This window comes from Anolis sagrei, chromosome 11, assembly GCF_037176765.1.
Source record: "Anolis sagrei isolate rAnoSag1 chromosome 11, rAnoSag1.mat, whole genome shotgun sequence".
NCBI lineage: Eukaryota > Metazoa > Chordata > Lepidosauria > Squamata > Dactyloidae > Anolis > Anolis sagrei.
In genome coordinates, this window is record NC_090031.1 from 26,146,716 (window position 1) to 26,172,699 (window position 25,984).

General features: G+C 43.7%; 1 protein-coding gene across 3 annotated transcripts in view; it reads left to right on the forward strand.

The window, feature by feature from the left end:
- RAP1GAP2 (RAP1 GTPase activating protein 2) overlaps positions 1 to 25,984 on the forward strand; it is a 150,094-nt gene that overhangs the window by 22,998 nt on the left and 101,112 nt on the right. For 2 of the 3 annotated variants that reach the window (XM_060756949.2, XM_060756955.2), the window contains one exon: positions 16,659 to 16,694. In XM_060756949.2, coding sequence (XP_060612932.2) covers positions 16,659 to 16,694 — 36 coding nt within the window. Of the gene's footprint in view, positions 1 to 12,510; positions 12,570 to 16,658; positions 16,695 to 25,984 lie in introns of those variants that run through there. The other variant, XM_060756951.2, reaches the window with a different exon arrangement.

The window sequence follows — 25,984 nt, forward strand, 5'->3', positions numbered from 1 at the left end:
TAAAGGACTCTCTTTGATGGATCTGGCTGGTCTCTGCCTCCTGGCATAGACCCCTAAATTCTTGCTCCATATTACCTTTGGCCGTTTTAATATATGTTTTATCAATAAACTGTTACCGTGCTTGGTTTCTTGGTGAGTGCTGTGAGCAAGGTGAACTCCTGCTGAGGTGCAACATTCAGCTCATGCTCGAAAGATTTTAGCAAAACCTTTGGCTATGAAGGTGAGAAATTCCGATTTGCTTCAAAAGACATGGGAGCACCACAAAACAGGATGTCTTGATGTGTAACTTATACGCTGGACAAGTGGCCACTGTCAAGACAGATTAAGAAAAATATTATATATTCTTTGTTGGAATGGCAAAGATGTACATTTTATCACCCGGTTTAATTTAGATGCAGAACATATCATACAGAAAGCAAGATTAGATTTGGAGGAAGGAGGTGTCAAAACTGGAGGACGAAACCTCCTTCGCCAAAGAGAGTCGGTTGACACCATATCATTTTGCAGAAAATAGCAAAGCCCTGGAATGACTGCGGAGAAAGTTAAGAAAGTGCAAGAGCAGGAGTTACAACCGGTTATTAAGAAAACAAAATAATTGCCACGTAAGATCGGCATGACTTTAAAGTGGGTGAGGAAGATGTGGAAATTGTTTAAAGATTTTCCATCGCTTGGCTCAGACATTAATTAAAACTACAGCAGAGACATCAGAAGAGGACAAAGGTTTGGGAACTTCTACAGAGGAATTAGATAAGATCTTCAAGGGTAAATACTTGAATGCCAGAACCAGGATAATATTCACATCTCTATGGATGTTTGAATCCACTGCGGCATGTCCTAGGATGCATCTGTAGTGCAGAATTAATGCAGTTGATACCACTTCAATGACTATGACTCTTCTCTGCCAAAGAGTATTGGTTGCCTTAACAGACTACAACTCCTAGGATTCTATAGCATTGGTTTAGCTAGCCAGGTCCTATGGAGGGGAATGGTGTCAGATGGTTTCCATAATTTTCTCCTATACAGTAGAGTCTCGCTTATCCGACCTTCACTTATCCGACAATCCGTCTTATCCGACACTCTTATCCGATGCCCCCTTTTCCTCCAGCATTTCCCCTTCAATTAAAGGAGTGCTCCCCAACTCTCTCTCCATTCCCAATAAATGAAAAAGGCAAGACAAAGAGGAGGAGGAGGAGGGTAGAAAGGGAGAAAAGACGCAGACTGGAAGCGGAAGCGTCCTCCCTCCTTCCCTCTGTGATTTCCATGCTCCTCTTCCACATCCGGGTGCTTTCTGCTGGGCTGCTCTAGCCCCAAGGCACTGGCTTGCCTTAACCCTTTGAGTTCTTGTTGTTAGTATTCTAGGTGTCTAGCGCTGCATCGGATAGGAAACAATAGTAGATTCCTTATTATCTGACGTTTTAGTTTATCTGACGTTCTGCTGGCCCATTTATGTCGGATAAGCGAGACTACTGTACTTGCAAAAAACCCTGCAAAATATCTGCACAAAACTGCCACCCAAAAGCAGACTTTATTGCTCTAGAACAGTGGTTCCCAACCTTTTTTTTTTTTTTACCATGGACCACTTTGACAAGGGACCGCTTTGACCCAGGACCACTCTCCAACATTAGTACCAAAAGGGTTATGAATCAGTTTTTGGTCAACTTTAGATTCGGTTTGGTTTTTGGGGTACTGATTCAGAAAATCACATTGGCTAGACCACATCAGCTCTAGTTTCTGATACAGAACATATGCCATCCAGTTGTTGCGATGTGCTCGCCCACAGAAAACCATATTGAATAATCTGATGTGGTTTATCCAATGCAATTTTCTGAATCACCACCCCAAATAACCCCAGGAACAGGCCTAAAAATGAAGACACGAAGAATTTTTTTTTGGTTGGAGGCTGTGTTGTTATCAGTGGATGTTGTTAATGTTCATGTTAGAAAAGAAGAAGTGGAGGGGGATGAGGTTGAAAAAAATACAAAAAGCAGAGTGCAAGACCCAAGAAACTGTTCCTAATGCTTTAATAATAAGGAGGACTAAATAGGTTCTCACAAAGGGCTGCTTTCCCAAACACAACTCTTGTGTTTGGCAATGGGAGCTAACAACAACAACAAAAACAACGACTTTGGAGGACTAAACAGGGTCTTACAAAGGGCTGCTTTCCCATTATATGGTAACTTATGTGTGACAATGGGAGCTAATATCAATAATAAGAATAATAATAGTAATATGGCAGTCAAGAACCAACATTGAGGGAAGTCAATAGTAGTAAACTGCTTCAAGTGCAAAAGACAAAGAGTGAATACCGTAAAAACACAATCAGGAGCAGAAGAGAAAACTGGCGAAAGAAGACTCTCCATGAATAGTTCCTGGCAGAAATGGAGAGCCAAATTGACAAAAATCATGGCTGTGGCTCACAAATGGAACTCTGAAAAAGGAGACAAAGGAGGGCCTGATTCCGGCAGCCTAAGAACAAGCCATTAGAACAAATGCCATCACAGCCAGAATTGAAAAGTCGACGACAGATCCCAAATGTAGACTCTGCAAGGAAGCGGATGAAACACTAGATCCCATTCTCAGATGCTGCAAGATTGTGCAGACAGACTACAAGCAGAGGCACAACACCATTGCTCAGATGATTCATTGGAACTTGTGCCACAAATACCATCTGCCTGCGACAAAAAACTGGTGGGATCACAAGCCGGAAAAAGTTACAGAGAATGAACACATCAAACTCTTCTCGGACTTCCGAATCCAGACAGACAGAGTTTTGGAGCACAATACTCCTGACCTCACGATTGTGTTAAAAAACAAAGTATGGACTGTCGATGTTGCAATCCCATGCGACAGCAGGATTAAAGAGAAACAACTGGAAAAGCTGACATGATATGAGGATTTAAAGATCGAACTCTGGCACAAGCCAGTCAAGGTGGTCCCAGTGGTGATCGGCACACTGGGTGCAGTGCCTAAAGACCTTGGCCTGTACTTAAACACAATCGGCGCTGACAAAATTACCATCTGCTAGCTGCAGAAGGCCACCTTACTGGGATCTGCATGTATTATTCGCCGATACATCACACAGCCCTAGACACTTGGGAAGGTCCAACGTGTGATCCAATACAACAGCCAGCAGAGTGATCTTGTTTGCTGTGGACTCATCTTGTTGTGTTTCTAATAATAATAATAATAATAATAATAATAATAATAATAATAACAACAACAACCATTTCAGGGGACTCTCCTTCTCTCTTACTCTCCTCCAAGGGCGGTGGGAAAGCCGTGAGAGGGCAAGAGGGTGAGGGCAGCAGCACTGGCCTCCATCTTTCCATCTTTCCCTGTTTTTCTATCTCTCACTCTCCTCCAACGGTGCTGGGGAACCCGCAAGAGGGCAAGGGCCATGGCACTGGTCTCCTTCCTTCTCTCCCTCTCCTTCTCTCTCTTGCTTTCCTCCAACGGTGGTACGCAACTCCGTCAATGGACCTTATTTTAGGTGGGCCGTGGCCCACGGGTTGGCAACCACTGTCTAAAGAGCAAGGCTAGTTGGTGGAAATGGCAGGGAACTGGATTTTGGCTGAACATTGGGAAATGTGCTAATGTTTGGCAGTGAAGCAGACGCTCTTGGCAGGTATTTACCAAAGAGCAGATGGACACTTCTCAGGGAAGCTATAGTTACAAGAATTCTGCGTACAGCGGTGAGTTGGACCAGATGACCTCCAAAGGTCTTTTCCAACATGACATTTCAATAATTTGGCCATCTCAGTCAACCCTACAGAACATTGCTCCATGCACAAAAGGGCACCAGTGATATAACTGATCTTTAGACACACGCAAGTACGAGTCTGTATGACTCTTGTTTTCCGCTGCTTCATACATAGACTGAACCCGAAGACGTGATGGATTTTGAACAAGCAGAACCTTGGTTTTTGTATCCGTATTGTCTTCTTCTGTTGTCCGTGTTTCCGTGGAGAAGGCTGCAACGGCTCTATGTCATGCAAGAGGCACACTTGGCCGACTCGCTGTCACTGGCGACCTGTTTCTCCCTTTCTCGGAACCAACCAAAATGTTCTCTTATATAACCCTTTACATAATGTGTAACTGGTGTTGTATCTGCATTGATGCATCCCATTTCCACTTATTCGTTTTGATCTAAGTCAGGGTCAGTGCTCAATGGGAGAGTCCCTGCTGTGCTTAACTCCCAGATTAAATCCCAGGCAACGTCAAGTCAGGCTGGAATAAAGCTCTTCTTGAAAGCCTTGTGAGCCAATGTTTGATGGAGCAGATAAAGATGGTTTCATGGTCTGAATAGCTCAGAAGTATCCATCACTCTGTCTATCTATGCTTGTGCTTGGGTTCCTTGTTTAAAGTTTTACACTATCTTTAGGAGAGTGTTACAGAGCCTCTGCTTTGTGGTCAGAAGAACCAAGTTCACTCTTTGTAAACCGCCTGGCATCTGGATGAGTCAATCTGTATGGCACTCAAGTTGTGTCTGTACCAGCTACTTAATCTGGGACTGTTATGCTCTGTACTGGTTCCTAATTGGTCATGATGACAGCCCCACAAACCAGGCTGGACCCTCAGTGATTTGTGTACATCTGCGCCAAGACTGCATTGATCCCACCGATCTGGGCTTTAGCACAGCTGGTTAATCACCAGCAGCAATACATCTTACCAACTGAGAAGTTGGCAGTTCAAAGCCCAGGTCGGGGTGAGCATCCGACCTTCAGCCCAGCTTACTGTCCGCCTAAATAGTTCGAAAACAGCTGTGAGTAGAGAAATTAGGCACCGCCTAAGCGGGGAGGTATTCTATGGCACCATAGAATACAGGGAGCGGTCAACCCTTCTGTTTAAGGAGCTCCACTGGCTGCCGTTCATTTACCGGACCCAATTCAAGGTGCAGGTTCTTACCTACAAAGCCCTAAACAGTTTGGGACCCGCCTACCTGCGTGACTGCATTTCTGTGTACGAACCCACACAATCTCTCCGATCATCTGGAGAGGCCCTGCTCGCGCTCCCACCTCTGTCGCAGGTGCGCTTGGTGGGGACGAGGGAGAGGGCCTTCTTGGTGGTGGCCCCTCGTCTCTGAAATTCACTCCCTAAGGACATTAGGCATGCCCCAACCTTGGCAGTCTTTAGGAGGAGTCTGAAAACGTGGTTATTCCAATGTGCCTTCCCAGAATAAGAAACTCCTAGCAATCTGTCCAGAAATGCACTTTATTAATGACCTAGGATTGTTTTTGCACGCCCATCCCTTCCCGGAAATCCACCCTAATCATATTTTACCTGCCATGTCCAGCATATTTTAAATTTTAAATTATTACATTTGGCCCAGCCATAAGTTTTTAAATGTCGTCGTGCTATAGCTAATGTTTATTGTTTATTTGCTGTTATGAGTTTTATTTACTGCTTGTATTATTGTTGTTTTTGCTTGTTATTGCTGTGTTGTGGGCTCGGCCTCATGTAAACCGCACGAGTCCCCTAGGGAGATGGTAGCGGGGTACAAATAAAGTATTATTATTATTATTATTATTATTATTATATAAAGAAATACCAGAAAATGCCGGTGATCAAAGGAAGGAGGAAGTCTGTGATCAAGGCTCTTTGTCATAGAGGATGGAGCAACAGCACCCCCTGTGGCTGGAATCAAACACAACCTCCAGGACGCTGAAGTTGGGAAAAGTCCCAACATAATACCTCTATCTGTTGTCTGTCCAGTCTATTTAATGGCATTTAATGTTTGCTGTGTATATGTTCTGATATCAACCCTTTGGGGTGAGAAGGGCTGTAAATAAATAAATAATAAATAATAAATAATATTATAAATCTTGTCCTTTGTTTCGCCACCATTCCTTGCTGGTGTCATGACTCCTTTTGAAGTCATGTCATGAAGACCAAAGAAGTGTATGCATGTGTGTATGTGTGAGAATATATATATATACACACACACATGCATGCAGGTGCACACACACACACACACACACACACACAAGGCCCCTTTGGCGCAGAAGGATGCAATAATGTTTAATACTCTGGGAGAAGTATAATGATTTCCTATATAGAAAGGGTACCTTGGATGGGAATTGTGATTTATGACTCCGGGAACAACTGGCTCAGAAGCCTTTGTAAGAGTAATTCCAAAGGGGTTTCCTAGTTCTGACAATAGCAATGTCCTGCATTAGTAGATTGGGATGTCTTTTAACAACACAGTACTTTGGAAAGACCTAGTGAACTTTATTAAAGCTACAGCCAATCCATCAAAATCCATGGAACCCCCTGTTAAAGCCTCATTGCCGTGGTCATGTCTGCTATCTCATAGCCAGACGCCTGGGGATTTTCAAGACAAAGCCAGCATTCTTCTTATTCTTTCTCCTTCATCTCTTCTCCTCCCCATCAATATTCCTTCTTCTCTTCTTCTCCCCTCCCTTTCCTTCTCCTCCCCTCCTCCCCATCACCTTCTCCTCTTCCTCCTTCTCCTCCTCCTTCTCCTCCTCGTCTCCTTTTCCTTTTCCTTCTCTTCTCCTTTTCCTTCTCCTCCTCTGCTTTTCCTTTTCCTTCTCTCCCTTTCCTTTTCCTCCTCCTCCTCCCCATCTCCTTTTTTTTCTCCTTTCCTCCTCCTCCTCCTCTGCTTTCCATCTCCTTCTCCTCCTCTCATTTTCCTCCTCCTCTTCCTCCTTTTCCTTCTCCTTCTCCTAGAATCATAGAATCATAGAGTTGGAAGAGACCTCATGGGCCATCCAGTCCAACCTCCTGCCAAGAAGCAGGAAAATTGCATTCAAAGCACCCCCAACAGGTGGCCATCCAGCCTCTGTTTAAAAGCCTCCATAGAAGGAGCCTCCACCATACTCCAGGGTAGAGAGTTCCACTGCTGAACAGCTCTCACGGTCAGGAAGTTCTTCCTAATGTTCAGGTGGAATCTCCTTTCCTGTAGTCTGAAGCCATTGTTCCGCGTCCTAGTCTCCAGGGCAGCAGAATACAAGCTTGCTCCCTCCTCCCTGTGGCTTCCCTTCACATATTTATACATGGCTATCATGTCTCCTCTCAGACTTCTCTTCTTCAGGCTAAACATGCCCAGTTCTTTAAGCCGCTCCTCATAGGGCTTGTTCTCCAGACCCTTGATCATTTTAGTCACCCTCCTCTGGACACATTCCAGCTTGTCAATATCTGTCTTCAATTGTGGTGTCAAGAATTGGACACAATATTCCAGGTGTGGTCTAACCAAGGCAGAATAGAGCATGGGTAGCATGACTTTCCTGGATCTAGACACTAGACTCATATTGATGCAGGCCAAAATCTCACTGGCTTCTTTAGCTGCAGCATCACATTGTTGGCTCATGTTTAACTTCTTGTCCATGAGAACCTCAAGATCTTTTTCTGCTCTCGAGTAGTACGTGCTATCTCTCCCTGTGCCTTCTTCTTCTACTACTGCTTCTCCTATCAGCTTCCTGTAACTTCACACCATTAGACCGGTTTTACTTTACTTTCTGGAGCAGTGGGGAAGATATCTTCCTCCTTTCCTCTGTGCCAGCCCATAATCATGTCACTTCTCTGTCTTCTCCTCGCCAGCCTTCTTTCATGCATTCTGTCCAAGTTCTCCAGCAGCTTGAGACTTGGCCTTGCTGAGACTCAAGATAACAGAAAAAGAAACGTAATCGACACATTCTTAATGTGAAGACCGACGTAAAAGGAGGGCTTTATCTTACAAAACAGCTTGTTCCCAACACGGAGGATACTTCAAAGTTGGGGCATAGTGGAAACGAGCGCAAAGAAGAGAAGTCAAAGAGAATAGAGGAAACTTGGAAAGAAAGGAAGGAGTACATTTGGAACTCTATTTTTCCTCATTTGCCCTGCAAAATAATGATTTGAAGACTCCTGTGAGAAGCTGAAGGTCAACATTTGCATTTAAATGGAGTTTTAAGGTCAGGTCACCTTCCCTCCCTTGCTTTCTTTTTTTCTTAATAGAGAAGGCTGCAAAAAAGAAGATTTGATTTCCCCCTCCTTGGGCACACAATCATTGAAGAGGGGGATCGTGTTTATATCATTTCAGATTTCTACTGATGGGGGATGTTTTCAACATTAGAGCTCAATAACACTCACCATAGAGCTGGAAAACGATCTCACTTTTGTGAGAAGTGATTCATTCATGTATTTATGTATTGTCGAAGGCTTTCATGGCCGGAATCACTGGGTTGTTTTTTTGTTTTTTTCGGGCTATATGGCCATGGTCTAGAGGCATTCTCTCCTGACGTTTCGCCTGCATCTATGGCAAGCATCCTCAAATTCATTCATGCTCCTTTCCAACATGGTCCCCATCTAGATCTCTTGGATTACTCACCATCACCAAAAAAGACATAGACAATGATAGCTGTGGATGATGGTATATATCTGATAATCTAATTCAGTGGTGCCCAACCTGGTCTGCAAGAACTAAAATATGGATTATTATTATTATTATTATTATTATTATTATTATTATTATCTTTATTTGTACCCCGCTAGCATCTCCCGAAGGACTCGATGCGGCTTACAAAGGCCAAGGCCTCAAAACACAACATAGCAATCTTACTACCCCATTGCAACAAGAGCACTGGTCTCACGAAACTCTCTTATAGTGCCAAGGCTCATTAAATATGGTTTTCTGTGGGTGGGCAGATGGTGACTACTGGATGGCATATGTTCTGTATCATAAGCTAGAGCTGATATGGCCTATCAAATGTTATTTTCTGAATCAGCACCTCAAATAACCAAATCCAATCTAAAGTTGACCAAAAACCAATTCGTAACCCTTTTGGTACCAATGTTGGAGAGTGTTCCCTGGTCAAAATGGTCCCTGGTCAAAGAAGTCCCTGGTCAAGTGGTCCCAGGTCAAAGAGGTCCCTGGTCATAGTGGTCCCCAGTGAAAGTGGCCCCTGGTCAAAGTGCCCCCTGGTAAAGATGTCCCTGATCAAAGTAACCCTTTTGATACTAATGTTGGAGAGTGTTCCCTGGTCAAAATGGTCCCTGGTCAAAGTGGTCCTCAGTCAAGTAGTTCCTGGTAAAAGTAGTCCCTGGTCAATGTGGTCTCTGGTCAAGTGGTCCCTCATCAAAGTGGCCCCTGGTCAAAGTGGCCCCTGATCAAGAGGTCCCTCATTAAAGTGGTTTCTGGTCAAGTGGTCCCTGGTCAAAGTAGTCCCTGATCAAGTGGTCCCTGGTCAAGTGGTTCCTCATCAAAGTGGCCACTGGTAAAGAGGTCCCTGATCAAAGTGGTCCCTGGTGAAGTGGTCCCTGGTCAAAGTAGTCCCGGGTCAAGTGGTCCCTGGTCAAAGTGGTTCCCTGATCAAGAGGTCCCTCATCAAAGTGGTCTCTGGTCAAGTGGTCCCTGGTCAAAGTAGTCCCTGATCAAGTGGTCCCTGGTCAAATTGGTCTCAGGTCAAGTGGTCCCTGTTCAAAGTGGTCCCTGGTCAAGTGGTCCCTGGTCAAATTGGTCTCAGGCCAACTGGTCCCTAGTCAAAGTGATCTCTGGTCAAAGTTGTCCCTGGTCAAGTGGTCCCTGGTCAAAGTGGTCTCTAGTCAAGTGGTCTCTAGTCAAAGTGGTCTCTGGTCAAGTGGTCCCTGTTCAAAGTGGTCCCTGGTCAAGTGGTTCCTGGTCAAATTGGTCTCAGGCCAACTGGTCCCTAGTCAAAGTGATCTCTGGTCAAAGTTGTCCCTGGTCAAGTGGTCCCTGGTCAAAGTGGTCTCTAGTCAAGTGGTCTCTAGTCAAAGTGGTCTCTGGTGAAAGTGGCCCCTCATCAAAGTGGCCCCTGGTTAAGGTGGTCTCTAGTCAAGTGGTCCCTAGTCAGTGGTCCCTGGTCAAAGTGGTCCCTGTTCAAAGTGGTCCCTGGTGAAGTGGTCCCTGGTCAAAGTGGTCTCAGGTCAAGTGGTCCCTAGTCAAAGTGGTTCCTGGTGAAAGAAAGATTGGGAACCATTGGTCTAATTCAACACATCTGATTACAGAAACATCAGATGTTCTACTCTATTCTTGGTCTTTGCTAGTTCTACTCTATTTGTGGTCTTTGCATCATTAGATCCTGAAAGTATGCATTTGCTACTGCTTTAAAATATGATAGCTTTCCTTTATGCTTTAAAGGGTCTTCTGAAGTCTGTGGAGTGGAATATAATTGTTTCTAATATGTAAAAGCCCTTGCAGACTTGAAATATCCCCTTTGCTACCATCTTCCGGTCACAAGAGAGAACTGCAACCACTGTAAAAGACAACTTCGCCTTATACAACGAAGAGAAACGGGAACAGCACCAGGAAACAACTGTAGAAATTGCACAATTCTCTGAAATAAATAGTAATAACAAAAAAGGAAGCCAATGGGGTGAAAGGGGGAAGTAGTAGCGATGTAGCTGGAGGTTGTCTCCATCTGCTTGCTGTAGTTGAATGGCCACAGCTTGGGAACAGAGAAGTGGGGTGGAGAAAAGGGGTGCCCACAATGTGCCCACAAAACTGCATGGATCCTTCCACTTGTGCTGCAGCAGTGACTTATCCTAACACTGTCAACACTCGCACGAAATGCTTATAGGAGCCTATCCATGGGTTCTGCATGGGAATTAAATTGTATGACCAAACAATGGGAAGAAAATTGGAATGCCACTGTTTTATGTCATGTTACTGTCAGCCGCCTTGAGTTCCTATTGTAGAGAAAGGGGGAATAGAAACAACAACAACAACAATAATAACAATAACAATAATAATACAAAAATTGAAACAACACGCACTGTTAATGAGCTGTAAACGTGCACCATATGCCTCGTGTGATAATGTCCTCAAGGAGTTTTTCTTCCGGATTTCCTTTATGTGTCTCTGTGTTCTCTCAAACATGGTAGGAATAGAACTGGATATATTGCTACATACATCGTACTACCTTTCACAGACAAAAATAAGCTCAAATGCTCTGCTGTCCCATATGGTGAGGTATTGGGCTCCAAGGTGTTGTCGTTAAGGATGGATTGGATACATCTATCCATTTCACTCTTCTCTGACTTTTACATCTCAAGTTCTTTCGATCTCAAATCCATATACAGTAGAATTTTGCTTATCCAACCTTCACTCATCCAGCGTTCTGTATTATCCAACTCAGTCTGCTTCCCGCCCAGATCCACTGCCGTTTCAATACATTGTGATGTTTTGGTGCTAAATTCACAACTGGCCTTCAGGGTTGGAGACACATATTGCAGATGTGGAAGATGTCTCTGAAATGTGTCCAGAGGAGAGTGACTAAAACGATCAAGTGTCTGGAGAACAAGCTCTATGAGGAGTGGCTTAAAGAGCTGGGCATGTTTAGCCTGAAGAAGAGAAGGCTGAGAGGAGACATGATAGCCATGTATAAATACGTGAGATGAAGTCACAGGGAGGAGGGAGCTTGCTTGTTCTCTGCTGCCTTGGAGACTAGGACACAGAACAATGGCTTCAAACTACAAGAAAGGAGATTCCATCTGAACATTAGGAAGAACTTCCTGACTGTGAGAGCTGTTCAACAGTGGAACTCTCTGCCTCGGAGTGTGGTGGAGGTTCCTTCTTTGGAAGCTTTGAAACAGAGGCTGGATGGCCATCTGTCAGGAGTGCTTTGAATGCAATTTTCCTGCTTCTTGGCAGAATGGAGTTGGACTGGATGGCCCATGAGGTCTCTTCCATCTCTAGGGTTCTATGATCTCAAGTTCTTTCGATTTCAAATACATATACAGTAGTGTTTCGCTTATCCAACCTTTGCTTATCCAGCATTCTGTATTATCCAACTCAGTCTGCTTCCCAAACGGATCCACTGCTGTTTCAATACATTGCAATGTTTTGGTGCTAAATTCAGGGTTGAAGACACATATTGTGGATGAGATGCTAACTGGAGTTAAATGAAGGTGTCATGGAGGGGGTGAAATGTGTTAATACAGTTTGTGAACTGGATTTTTCCAGATCAAATTATTTGTGAATGTGATTAAAATGTTCTCTCTGGGAGTCCCTTAGTTCTCCAGTGTTTCTCCATGACCAACTTCCACCCATGGTTGACCATAGACTCTCATTGGAAGATCTAGAGATTCCCAAAGAGAACACCTCTCTTGGAGTTTCTAGATCCTCCAAATGTGATTTTGTGTTCAACTTCTGTTGGAGTTGCGATGGACGACTTAGTTGCAACTGAGCTAGTCTCTCAAATTAAAAAAAGATTAGGATTTTTAAAAATTGCATATTTGCATTTTTCATCGTATCCTTGAACTACAGCGGAGGGCTGCCTGTAGTTGATCGTACCCACAAATTAGCTTGCCGGTGGGAGGCTCCTCAAGCTTCTTAATCTCTGATTGCAGAGTCCTTCTGGGGCAGGAAGTGGCCAACGTGGTTTCCCCCACATTGCAAAGGGATGCAAAACAGCTGAAGTGTACAAAGCCATCCTATGAATATACATAATGCCAGGCACTTCCCTCTCACTACCCTTGCGTGAGTGAGCGAGCGAGCATTTGTCTCAGGGAGTCAAAGCGAGGGCCACGGCACCAAAAGAACGGGACTTAGCTGAGGCGGTCGCCATGTTTCGGAGGAAACGGAGTGTCTCCTTTGGAGGATATGGATGGTGGGTTCCACTCGTTTTCTTTCATTTAGAAAGGTTAGCAAGGAAGAGCTGGCTGATTGTCTTTCAACCCATTTACCCTTGTTCCAAAGAGTCTCAGGTTGTATTGTCTGAATGTTGGCATGATGTGCTACATCGCTTTCCTTACTATTGAACAGCTCAGATCCAATAATGGACACCATGGTTGCTTCTTTTTCATTTTCTGAAAAAGTTTGGATTTTGAACAGTAGAGATGGCCCATCTAGATTTCGTAAAGTTCTTCATGAGTAGGAACTGAGAGGCTGCCTCATACTATGCCAAGACCATTGGTCTGCATCAGGTTTAGTATTATCAACATCAGCATTTCTCCACAGCAATATTTATTATGGTCCATAGACCCATCAATAAAGCCAACAGTCATTATAAATTCTCCCATCTCAGGAGAAGTCCATTGTACAAGATGCATCTACAGGGTTTCAGGTAATACCCATATCGGAGTTTAGTTCCTTTCTCAGCCTTGTTGCCACTGCGAGGAATTTTGCCACTTTGAGAGTCACCCGGTGCCACTAGTCCTCTAAAGGATATCTCACAATCCCTTGCATATGGGGGATGGCTAGTCATTTGGGACAGGATTGGATATAAGTTGGCTACGTTGCACTGTGTAGTAGCGGCACTGCAATAAAATGTGTCCTATTGTTTCTATTTCATTTCCTTCACGGGGACATAGTCTTTGGGAGGAAGAAATTCCAGATAGTCCGAGAGAAATATGTTTAATCTCGCTTTTGTAAAGAGTCTGCGATATTTAGTCACTGTAAAGCTTTTTAGGTATTTGCATGTCTTAAATGGCACCCTGTACAGTAAATTCAGAACTCTGGGGGAATATGGTGAATTTGAGTGGGCTATGAGCTCTTCCAGGGAAATGTCCCGCAACCTTTGCTTCAGGGATTCTTGTGCCATTTTGAATCCCAAATGGAGCAGAAGGGGTGCAGATAGTCCAATTGAGGCTGCTTTTTGATCAATCCCCGACACCCAAAAGGGTTTGGAAGCGTCATAAGGGAGGTGATGTAGTAAACCTGTTCCCAGTTTGAAAACTTTAACCATAGGTTGATTTTCAGGTCCTAGTACTTGTTGGGCATTCACCCATTTCTAGAAGCAGGACCGCATTAGGTATGCAAGAAGGCACATTTAGAAGATGTCATATAAACCTTGCTTGCACTCTATCTAGAATAACAGTCGAGTTTTCATACCATATGTTCTGGCATTAAAGATTTTTAGTGCGGAGGGGACGTATTGTCCTCCCTTAGTGTAATATTAAAGCTGCTTGGCAGGCCTTTGTCTTTCGAAGCACTATTTCAGCGTGCTCTCTCCAGGATAAGGTTTTGTGCGGAAGGTAAGGCCCAAATACTGGAAGCTTCTAACCTGCTCATTGAAACCTCCAGATGTTATGAAGTTTAGGTGCCAGATTGACATTGGAAGCGTCCAGAGACTGAGTGTTTCCAGTCCACACGGATCGGCAACAACATTAAAGGGCTTCAAGCCATCTCTTGTGTATTTATTTTTTTACAGTATTTATATTCCATCCTTCTCACCCTGCAGGGGACTCAGGGCAGATTACAACGTACATATACATGGCAAACATTCAATGCCATAGAAACACAACATATATAGACAGACACTCAGAGGCTATTAACATTCCAGCTTTTCATGAGGGTATTCTGGTCACCAGGGGAGCTGTCGCTTGACCGTCCATTTGTGACACTGGTGAAGTACTTCCTTATTCTTTGCATGCTTGTTGGAGATTTTTATGGCCTCGTAAATTAGTTAAATTAGCCTCCCCGCATTTAGCGGTACCTAAATTTCCTACTTGACAGATGCAACTATCTTTCAGGCTGCAAAGGTTGACAGCAAGCTACACAAATTGGTCGGAAGCTCACTCCGACCTGGGCTGGCTTCGAACTCATGACGTTTCGGTCAGTAGTGATCTTAATGCAACTGACTCCCAGTCAGCTGCGCCACAGTCCTGATGCGCAGCTGGCTTGTGTAGACTTTTCATTTATTTTGTTGTCACCTCTTTTAGCTTCTGTCCATGAATAGAAAAACAGGTTAGCTGGTTATAGATATCTGAGCCAGGATGCATTGTGTTTCTGTTTGAAAGAGAGTTGTTATTACCATATTTTCATGTGTGGCTATCAACCACCTCATGCAATTTTTCTTTATCCTTTGTCTTCATAATGCATTTTCTCTCTTTTGCACAATATAGTTTTCCTGGTTGCAATTGACATAAATCAAAATTACGATATAGAAATGCACACACACTCTCTCATACACACACAAAGTGTGGGAACGGTATTTGCACCTGTGAACCAGTCAGTTAGCTGCAAATGCTTTCTGGTAAAGGAACATACCAAAATACCGGAAGCTCTGCCTTCACATGTGTTTACTCGAAAGGAAGTGGTGGGCCCAAATGCTCTCTTATCTTTGGCCATCTTGCCACCTTGGGTTCACCTAGGTGGAGCTGCTTGCCCGCATTAGATGCACGCCCTTTCCGTGTGAAATTTGTTGAATGAAGTTATTTTACTGTTGATATCTTTGCAATGTCAGAATTCATCCGGGAGCACAAAACGTTGTGTGCTGATCAGAGCTTTGATTTTTAGCTAATGTTCATTAGTTCGATAGCAATGCTGGACCAAGGTCCTCCACCCAATGAAAATGCCTTGTTTTATGAACATATTCTCCTGAAAAAAAATGTATAATTTCACAAAGGATTGCCACCTCACCCACTTCATAGGAAATCTGCTACAAAACAGGAGCTTTTTTGTTGAGTTCCAGGGTCAGAGAAGCAGATGGGAGCGTGCTTGCTCCATCAATGTTTAACATTTACACAAATGATCAGCCACTGCCAGAAGGGACAGAGAATTTGTCTATGCTGATGATCATGCCATGTCACGGACTCCACTTTTCTTAAGGTTGGCTTTGCATCTCATGGTGACAGAGTGCAGACTGTTCAACGGCTTCCAATTCGCCCAACAATATCAAAGTGCCCTGCTTGGGCGATGATGGCATTGGCTTCATTGGATGCCCTATTAATCATGAGGTTGGGTGGTATTAAATGGGTAGTAGTCAAATTCAAAGGGGATACAGTTGTCCGTGGCTACTAGTCGCGATGACTGCATACTCTTTCCATGCTCAGAGGCAACTGCAAGAAGGATGAATTGTTCCATATCCTCTAGCGTTTCTCCAAGCAAACAAATTGAGATAGCTAGGATCATAGAATCCTAGAGTTGGAAAAGACCTCATGGGTCATCCGGTCCAACCCCATTCTGCCAAGAAGCAGGAAAATTGCATTCAATGCACCCCTGACAGATAGCCATCCAGCCTCTGTTTCAAAGCTTCCAAAGAAGGAGCCTTTACCACACTCTGGGGCAGAGAGTTCCACTGCTGAACGGTTCTCACAGTGAGGAAGTTCTTCCTCATGTCAGATGGAATCTCCTTTCTTGTAGTTTGAAGCCTTTGTTTCATTGTGTCCTAGTCTCCAGAGCAGCAGAAAACTTGCTCCCTCCTCCCTAGGACTTCCTCTCACATATTTATATATGGCTCTCATCATGTCTCATCTCAGCCTTCTCTTCTTCAGGCTAAACATGCCCAGCTCTTTAAGCCGCTCCTCATACGGGTTATTCTCCAGACCCTTGATCATTTTAGTTGCCCTCCTCTGGACACATTCCAGCTTGTCAACATCTCCCTTCAATTGTGGTGCCCAGAATTGGACACAATATTCCAGGTGTGGTCTAACCAAGGCGGAATAGAGCATGGGTAGCATGACTTTCCTGGATCTAGACACTAGACTCCTATTGATGCAGGCCAAAATCCCATTGGCTTTTTTTGCCTCCACATCACATTGTTGGCTCATGTTTAACTTGTTGTCCACGAGGACCCCAAGATCTTTTTCAAACATACTGCTCTCGAGCCATGCGTCTCCCATTCTGTATCTTTGCGTTTCATTTTTTTCTGCCTAAGAACAGCTCAGTACTAAGTCCCATCATAAGCCTTTCAGAGAAAGGAGTCAACAATTAATACAATTGTCTTATTGTTCTTTCCTCTCACCTCTTTTTCTAGGATTGACAAAACCATGCTTGCTGGCCTGAAGATCAAGTGAGTAACCACTTTTCATATTAGCATGGGGTTGCCAGTGTTGAATGTCCTTGTGTTGGAGCATGGATGGGGGCTTCTCTCTTTTGCCCATTTCTCAACTATGATAACTAGTCAGGTGCAGTCAGATATTGTCCCGAGTTATTCCTTTCGATGACCAAGTTGGTCACTCCCTTGGTGAAAGGTAACATATTCTCTGGCTAATGGATGACACCAGGATGTGTTGCTGGGGTGCTTCTTTGAATCTGTCTGCAATAAAATGGGAACTCTGTTTGTATTCAGTAACATCCTGCATTGTGATAGTCCACATATGTTTAATGCAAGGCCCGCGGGCCAAATGTGGCCCACCAGGTCATTTTAGGTGGCCTTTGAAGCTTTCAATGGCAGGGCAACTTCAAAGAGTGGTCTCACAATTACAAACCACTCTTTGAAGGCAACCATGAAGCTGATGTGGCCCTAAGTCAGCGTTTCTCAACCTGAGGGGGGTCTCGAGGGTCAATCAGAGGGATTGTCAAAGAAACAAATATTTTTGATGGTCTTAGGAACCCCTTTGGCAGAGAAGACTGAAGATCTCTTCTCCTGTCCTACTCTTCCTTTTTGGAAACAGACGGAGAATCCCCACACCAAAAGCCCTCCTCTGCTGTGATTGGCCAGCCTCTCAGCCAAGGAGAGGGCTGTTTCTGAAACTCCAAGTGGGGAGGGGACAGCAGGCATGCTCAGCGCATGGTAGCATAGTGCGCAAGTGCAGGCGAGGGAGAGAGTGTGAGGCTGGAGGGAGGTTCACACCAGCTCGTCCCTTCAAGGCATAGGGGTTCTGGATGGGAAGCTTGGCCCAATTCTATCGTTGGTGGAGTTCAGTATTCTCTTTGATTGTAGGTGAACTATAAATCCCAGCAATGACAACTTCCAAATGTCAAGGTCTATTTTCCCCAAACTCCACCAGTGCTTACATTTGGGCATATTGGGTATTTGTGCCAAGTTTGGCCCAGAGATATCATTGTTTGAGTCCATGGTGTCCTCTGGATGTTGGTGAACTACAACTCCAAAACTCAAGGTCAATACCCATCAAACCCTTCTAGGAATTCTGTTGGTCATGGAAGTCCTGAGTGCCAAGTTTGGTTCAATTCGATTGTTGGTGGAGTTCAAAATGCCTTTGATTGTAGGTGAACTATAAATCCCAGCAATGACAACTTCCAAATGTCAAGGTCTATTTTTCCCAAAGTCCACGAGTGCTCACATTAGGGCATATTGAGTATTTGTGCCAAGTTTGGTCCAGATCTATCATTGTTTGAGTCCACAGTGTTCTCAGGATGTTGGTGAACTACAACTCTAAAACCCAAGGACAATGCCCACCAAACCCTTCCAGTATTTTCTGTTGGTCACGGGAGTCCTGTGTGCCAAGTTTGGTTCAATTCCGTTGTTGATGGAGTTCAGAATGCCTTTGATTGTAGGTGAACTATAAATCCCAGCAACTACAACTCCCAAATGTCAAAGTCTATTTCTCCCAAACTCCACCAGTGACAAGTTTGGTCCAGATCTATCATTGTTTGAGTCCACAGTGCTCTCTGGATGTTGGTGAACTACAGCTCCAAAACTCAAGGACAATACCCACCAAACCCTTCCAGTATTTTCTGTTTGTCACGGGAGTCCTTTGTGCCACGTTTGGTTCAATTCCATTGTTGATGGAATTCAGAATGCCTTTGATTGTAGGTGAACTATAAATCCCAGCAACTACAACTCCCAAATGTCAAGGTCTATTTTCCCCAAACTCCACCAGTGCCAAGTTTGGTCCAGATGTATCATTGTTTGAGTTCATGGTGTTCTCTGGATGTTGGTGAACTACAACTCCAAAATTCATGGTCAATGTCCACCAAACCTTTCCAGTATTTTCTGTTGGAGTTCTGTGTGCCAAGTTTGGCCCAATTCCATCATTGGTGGAGTTCAGAATGCTCTTTGATTGTAGGTGAACTATAAATCCCAGCAACTACTACTCTCAAATGTCAAAATCAATCCCCCCAACCACACTAGTATTCAAATTTGTGTGTATTGAACACATCCTGCATATCAGATATTTATATTACGATTCATAAATGACAAAATAACCCACCCCACTAGTATTAATATTTAGGCATATTGGGTATTTGTGCCAAATTTGATCCAGTGAATGAAAATAGATCTTGCATATCAGATATTTACATGACGATTCATAACAGTAGTAAAATGACAGTTATGAAGTAGCAATGAAAATAATGTTATAGTTGGGGGGTCACTGCAACATGAGGAACTGTGTTAAGGGGTCGTGGCAATAGGAGGGTTTCACTGCCGTAAATGAAAATGAGTTTCTGCAGCAAGTTCCCCCTTTGGTGGCTTTCTCAGTTGCCCAATTGTGATGGGAATCAAAATAGTCGGAGTGCGTGTGTTTCTTCCACCTCCGCCTCCACAGAGTCTGCAAACAAATAATAAGATGAGCAATTAAAATGGAATCTGCTGTGACTCCAGGTGCCTTCTCAACCCCTCAAGGGGAGGGAAGGCGTCATCTCTTTGAATTTAATTGGCTTTTGAATTTATTTACGAAATGCCATCGAAGGATTACGAAGGGATATCTTCTCCGGTGAGATCATTCCCTATATTAACCTCTTGCGTTGTCATTCCGCCTTCATGTATTGCTTGGCATTTGGCCGAATCGGAATGCTTGTGTTGAAACGAAGAGCACTGAGCAGAGAAAAGGGCAACAGAGTCATGTTCCTTTGACACACACGTCTTGTCATCACACGCCTGCAGCGGACACAAAGCCATTGATGTTGTGGGTTCGCAGCCAATATCATCCGTGGTGATCCGTCATGCTATCTGATGGCAATGAGAGTTGCAGTTCCACAAAAAAGTTTGGCGTAATGGTACCCAGAAAGTATGTGTGCATATGCGAATCCCTCTTTGTTGCTTGATTGTACTAACATTAACTATGAGGGTTGAATGAAAAGTAGTGCCTCCACCTTCGTAACTCCTCAACGGCGGTACTGGTGTGTGGCGAGTACTGGCTTGCTCAGTAGACTCTCCTCTACAGTTCCATTTTGGTGGGAAGCCTTAGCATTGAATAGTTGTGTTGTTAAAGTGTGAAGTATGGAACCCTGCGCAGACAGTTGGTCAATGCGACTTAAGCGACGTGCAGTCATTCTTGACAACAGAAGGTGTCACCTCAACATCTTTAAACTTACTTGCCCAATGACGCACAGTACTCACATTGACACAACCACCATAAGCAGCTTGCATTCTCTGATGAATCTCCTTTGGGGTGACACCTTCCTGCCGGAGTGGTACCTATTGATCTACTCACATTTGCATGTTTTCAACCTGCTAGGTTGGCAGAAGATTAATAATAATAATAATAATAGTATTATTATTATTATTATTATTATTATTATTATTATGAGTTGGAGTTTGGTGAAGCCCTATATTGTCAAGAAAGCTAAAGACTTACAGAAAGCTAAAGACTCCCAGGATTGAGCTATTGTACTCAAGATAGTGTCAATCTGCATACATTCTACAATGTGGATGCAACCAAAGTCACCAAATCCCAGAGATATAAATGTGGAATGTCCAGGGTAGGAAAAAGACCTCTTGTCTGTTGGAGGTAGGTATGAATGTTTTAATTGGCCACCTTGATTTCCACTAAGAAAATCCAACAAATGCTCCATTCAGCAAAGGACAAGAGGGATCCTCTCACCTCTGCAGGAGTCTACTGTATACCATGCAGCTCAGGGCAAACCTACATAGGGACCACCAAATGCAGCAGCATTGCCCAAACCTGAATCAAGGAACATGAAAGGCACTGCAGACTAATCCAATCAGAGAAGTCAGCCAGAGCAGAGCACCTGATGAACCAACCTGGATGCAGCATATTATTTGAGAACACAGAAATGCTGGACCACTCTCACAACCACCATGTCAGGCTACACAGAGAAGCCATTGAAATCCACAAGCATGTGGACAATTCCAACAGAAAGGGAGAAACCATGAAAATGAACCAAATCTGGCTACCAGTATTAAAAAAACTCTACAGTAAATAAAGAACAGCATTCAAAAACAGGGGAGCTCCAGATAAGAAACTATCAGGGACAGCTAAAAACCTCTCAACAAAGGATTTCCCCAGGCAGTAAGAAGCCACAACTTGAAAACTGCTAGGCCATTCAATGCTAATCAAGCTGGCCAATGGCAACATTCACTTTCCTCCAACAGACAAGAGTTCTTTCTCCCACCCTGGACATGCTACAGATATATAAACCCAATTTTCTTAGTTTCCAATAGACCTCACAACCTCTCAGGATGCCTGCCATAGATGTGGGTGAAATGTCAGGAGAGAATGCTTCTGGAACATCACCAGACAGCCCTAAAAATCTTACAACAACCCACTGATTCCGGCCATGAAAACCTTAGACAATACATAATAACTGTATTGCATCCTGTATCATAAAAACGAATGGCTTTTTCTCCTGTAACGATGTGCATCCTGGGAACGCTACTCGTAGTTGTTGCAGATAGATTGTTTAATTTTTCTTGTTTTGGAAAAGCAGCAATAACAGCCCGACACCCTTCTGCTCACTCACTAATTGCTTATTTCTCATTTTGACAGGAAGCGTTTATTGGGGGGAAGTGAATGTGCGCCTGTGTGGGCGTTTCTGTCTCAGTTTTTCCTTTCACATTTGGACAGGGGAACTGAAGCAACGGGAGCATACGCTGGGATTTGGTGACTTTGGTTGCATCCACACTGTAGAATGAAGGCAGTTTGACACTACCTTAAGTACAATACTCAATTTTGGGAGTTGTAAGTCTTTAGCCTTCTTGGCAATATAGGACTTCACCAAACTCCAACTCACAATAATAATAATAATAATAATAATAATAATAATAATAATAATAAATAATTATTATTATTATTATTAATAATTATTAATATTTAATAATTATTATTAATAATTATTAATAATTAATAATAATTAAAGATCGAACTGCGAAGACTCTGGCACAAGCCAGTCAAGGTGGTCCCAGTGGTGATCGGCACACTGGGTGCAGTGCCTAAAGACCTTGGTCTGCACTTAAACACAATCTGCGCTCACAAAATTACCAGCTGCCAACTGCAAAAGACCACCTTACTGGGATCTGCACACATTATTCGCCAATACATCACACAGTCCTTGACACTTGTGTACGACGTGTGATCCACTACAACAGCCAGCAGAGTGTCTGCTGTGGACTCATCTTGTTGCGTTTCAAATAATAATAATAATAATAATAATAATAATAATAATAATAATAATAATTTGCATTGTCAAAGGACAACTCCACACAAGAAACACTCAGGGACAGCTAATCACCTCCCAACAAAGGATTCCCCCAGGCAGTAAGAAGCCAGACCTTGAAACTGCTAGGCTATTAAATGCTAATCAAGGTGGCCAATTGAAACAATCACACCTACCGCCAACAGACAAGAGTCTGTGGATCTTCCACAGATTATAAACCCCATTTTCCTAGTTTCCAACAGACCTCACAACCTCTAAGGATGCTTGCTATAGATGTGGGTGAAACGTCAGGAGAGAATGCTTCTGGAACATGGCCAGACAGCTCAAAAAACTCTTAGCAACACTTTCTGGCCATGAAAACCTTTGACAATAGAATATTTTTGATTTGATGGAGTAGATGGAATTACCCAAAGGTGAAGATGCTACTCTCTCATTCCTCCAGTTTCGGATTTTGGGATATTTGGGGATTATGGATAACGGGTGCTTGACAGCGATGGAGTATGGACCAAGGCAATAGGCCATTGGTTAATGAGCAATGCAATCATTGGTTTAGCTCAACTGTCCCAAAGCAATGACCTTCCAGTTGTATTGGAGTAACCCCACCATTGAGGATGATGGGATTTGTAGTTCTGCCTCTTGGAATGGTGCAAATCCCCTTTTCTTGTTCCCACAGATCCTTGCAGTGATTTTTGAAATCATTCTATTTTCTCCCAATACGTCTCTCTCTCTCTCTCTCTCTCTTTCTCTCTCCATTCTTTCTCACACCTCTTTTTGCCACTCTGGTTTTCATTTGTTCCTATGGTAACTCACACATGTATCTCTGGAGGGCTTTGAAATGACAAGAAAATGGTGCATGTTACAGAATGGGGGCATAGGAGGGGAGAGATGAATAGAAAGAATAGTTTGCAATTTGCTTGCCCTTATATTTATTTTGATTTTTAAAAAGAAGGAGAAAGGGGCTTTAAATGAACTATAAATCCCAGGAACTACAACACCCAAATGTCAAGGTCTATTTTCCCCAAACCCCACCAGTGTTCACATTTGGGGATATTGATAATTTGTGCCAAGTTTGGTCCAGATCCATCATTGTTTGAGTCCACACTGCTCGCTGGATGTAGGTGAACTACAACTCCAAAACTCAAGGTCAATGCTCACCAAACCCTCCTAGTATTTTCTGTTCGTTGTGGGAGTTCAGTGTGCCAAGTTTAGTTCAATTCCATCATTGGTGGAGTTCAGAATGCTCTTTGATTGTAGGTGAACTATAAATCCCAGCAACTACAACTCCCAATTGTCAAGATCTGTTTTCCCTAAACTCCCCTAGTCTTCACATTTTGGCATATTGAGTATTTGTGCCAAGTTTGCTCCAGATCCATCATTGTTTGAGTTCACAGTGCTCTCTGGATGTAGGTGAACTACAACTCCAAAACTCAAGATCAAGGCCCACCAAACCCTTCCAGTATTTTCTATTGCTCATGGGAGTTCCGTGTACAAAGTCTGGTTCAATTCCATCGTTGGTGGAGTTCAGAATGCTTTTTGATTGTAGGTGAAAACTATATATCCCAGCTATTACAACTCCCAAACGACAAAATCAACCCCCACCCCAACCCCATCAGTATTCAAATACCCTTACAGTATTTTCTATTGCTCATAGGAGTTCTGTGTGCCAAGTTTGGTTCAATTCCATCGTTGGTGGAGTTCAGAATGCTCTTTAAGTTTAGGTGAAAACTATAAATCCCAGCAACTACAACTCCCAAATGACAAAAACAATCCTCCAATCACTGTGAACCATCACAGTGTTTATAATATATTGATGTCCTAGCTGCTGTTTGTTGAGGTCTCTTTGAGAGCATCTACACTGTGAAATTCATGTAGTTTTACATCACTTGAACTGCTATTTTTTGAGGTCATGGAATATGGCCTCGGCCCCATAGTCATTGCTCTGTGGGGCCCCACAAGGCTCAATATTGACCCCCATGTTGTTTAACATCTACATGAAGCCACTGAGAAAATTAACATGGAGAGTTTGGGAGTTCAATGCCATCTGTATGCAGATGACGTCCAACTCTGTCACTCCTTTCCACCTGTTACTAAGGAGGTAGTTCAGGTCCTGAACTGGTGCTTGGCAGCTGTGATGGTCTGGATGAGGGCAAACAAATTGAAATTGTATCCAGACAAGACAGAGGTCCTTCTGGTCAGTCTCACCCTTTAGGTGAGAAGGGCGGCATATAAATGTCATAAATAGATAAATAAATAAATAAGGCCGACAGGTTATAGAGTTACAACCTGTGTTGGATGAGGTTGCACTTCCACTTCCAAGGTTCGTAGTTTGGGAGTTCTCCTGGATTCATCGTTGAGCCTGGAATTCCAGGTCTCGGTGGTGGCCAGGGGAGCATTTACACAATTGTGTCCCACTTGCACTTATACTTTGAGAAGTCAGGCTTCACCACAGTAGTCCAAGCTCTTGTTACGTTGAGAATAGATTACTTCAACGCACTCTACGTGGGGTTACCTTTGAAGACTGTTTTGTCAGCTCCACTGGCTGCCTGTCTGTTACTGAACACATTTCAAAGTTTCTCAACCTTCCTAATGCCGTGGCCCCTTAATACAGAATCAGGTCTCAAACAGGGATGTGTTATTGCCCCAACCTTATTTTCCATCTTCATCACTCATCTTGTTGATGGGAAGCTTCCCACCGGAGTGGAAATCATCTATCAGACAGAGGCAAGCTATTTAACCTCAGCAAATTGAAAGTCAAAACCAAGTTTACAGCAACATCTGTTATAGAACTCCAATATGCTGATGACAATGTTGTCTGTGCACATTGACACTGAAATACAACACCGCCTGAGCTCTGCGAGTGCAGCATTCCTCCGAATGCAGCAGAGTGTTTGAAGACTGGGAGATCCATAGGGATACCAAGGTGCTTGTTTATAAAGCTATTGTCCTCCCAAACCTACTCTATGCCTGCAAAATGTGGACTTTCTACAGACGTCACATGCAACTCCTAGAACGATTCCATCCATGTTGCCTCCGGAAAATCCTGCAAATCTTTGGGAAGACAAATGTTAGCATGCTGGAAGAAGCAAAGACCACCAGCATTGAAGCGATGGTCCTCCACCATCAACTTTGCTGGACCGGCAATGTTGTCTGAAGGCCTGACCACCATCTCCCAAAGCAGTTGCTCTACTCCGAACTCAAGAATGGAAAACAGAATGTTGGTGGGCAGGAAAATGAGATTGAAAGATGGGCTCAAAGCCAACCTTAAAAACTCTGGCATAGACACTGAGAACTGGGAAGCCCTGGCTCTTGAGCGCTCCAGCTGGAGGTCAACTGTGACTAGCAGTGCTGCGGAATTCGAAGAGGCATGAATGGAGGGTGAAAGGGAGAAACATACCAAGAGAAAGACATGTCAAGCCAACACCGACTGGGACAGCCTTCGACCTGGAAACCGATGCCCTCACTGCGGGAGCACATGCAGGTCAAGAATAGGACTCCACAATCACCTACGGACCCACCACCAGTACACTGATCTTGGAAGACAATCCTACTCGGACAATGAGGGATTGCCTAAGGAGGAGGAGAAGGAATACAGTTCCTCATATTGTGGTGACCCTCAATCATAACTGTTATGATATTCAAGCAGTGCTTCTTGTAAGTCAGGTAACTCCCAGGTTTTTGGGTGTGCTGCAACACTCCTTCCTGCTCCTTCCTTGGTAATCCTCAGAGTTCGAGATGGGCGTCTGTTCTTAAGGCGAAAATGTCTTGGGCAGAGTGAAAGAAGCTTTAAGAAATCTTTTATGGCATTCAGAATAGTAGATGCCCACAGAATCCACACGGGGGCACTTTTGCTTCAGCAGTTTTGTAGCCATTGGCAAAACAAAACCAGAGCGAAGGCTTCCGGTGGATTGGGATGTCAGTCTTAATAATAATAATAATAATAATAATAATAATAATAATAATAATTTATTTATACCCCGTCACCATCTCGCCCTGCAAGAA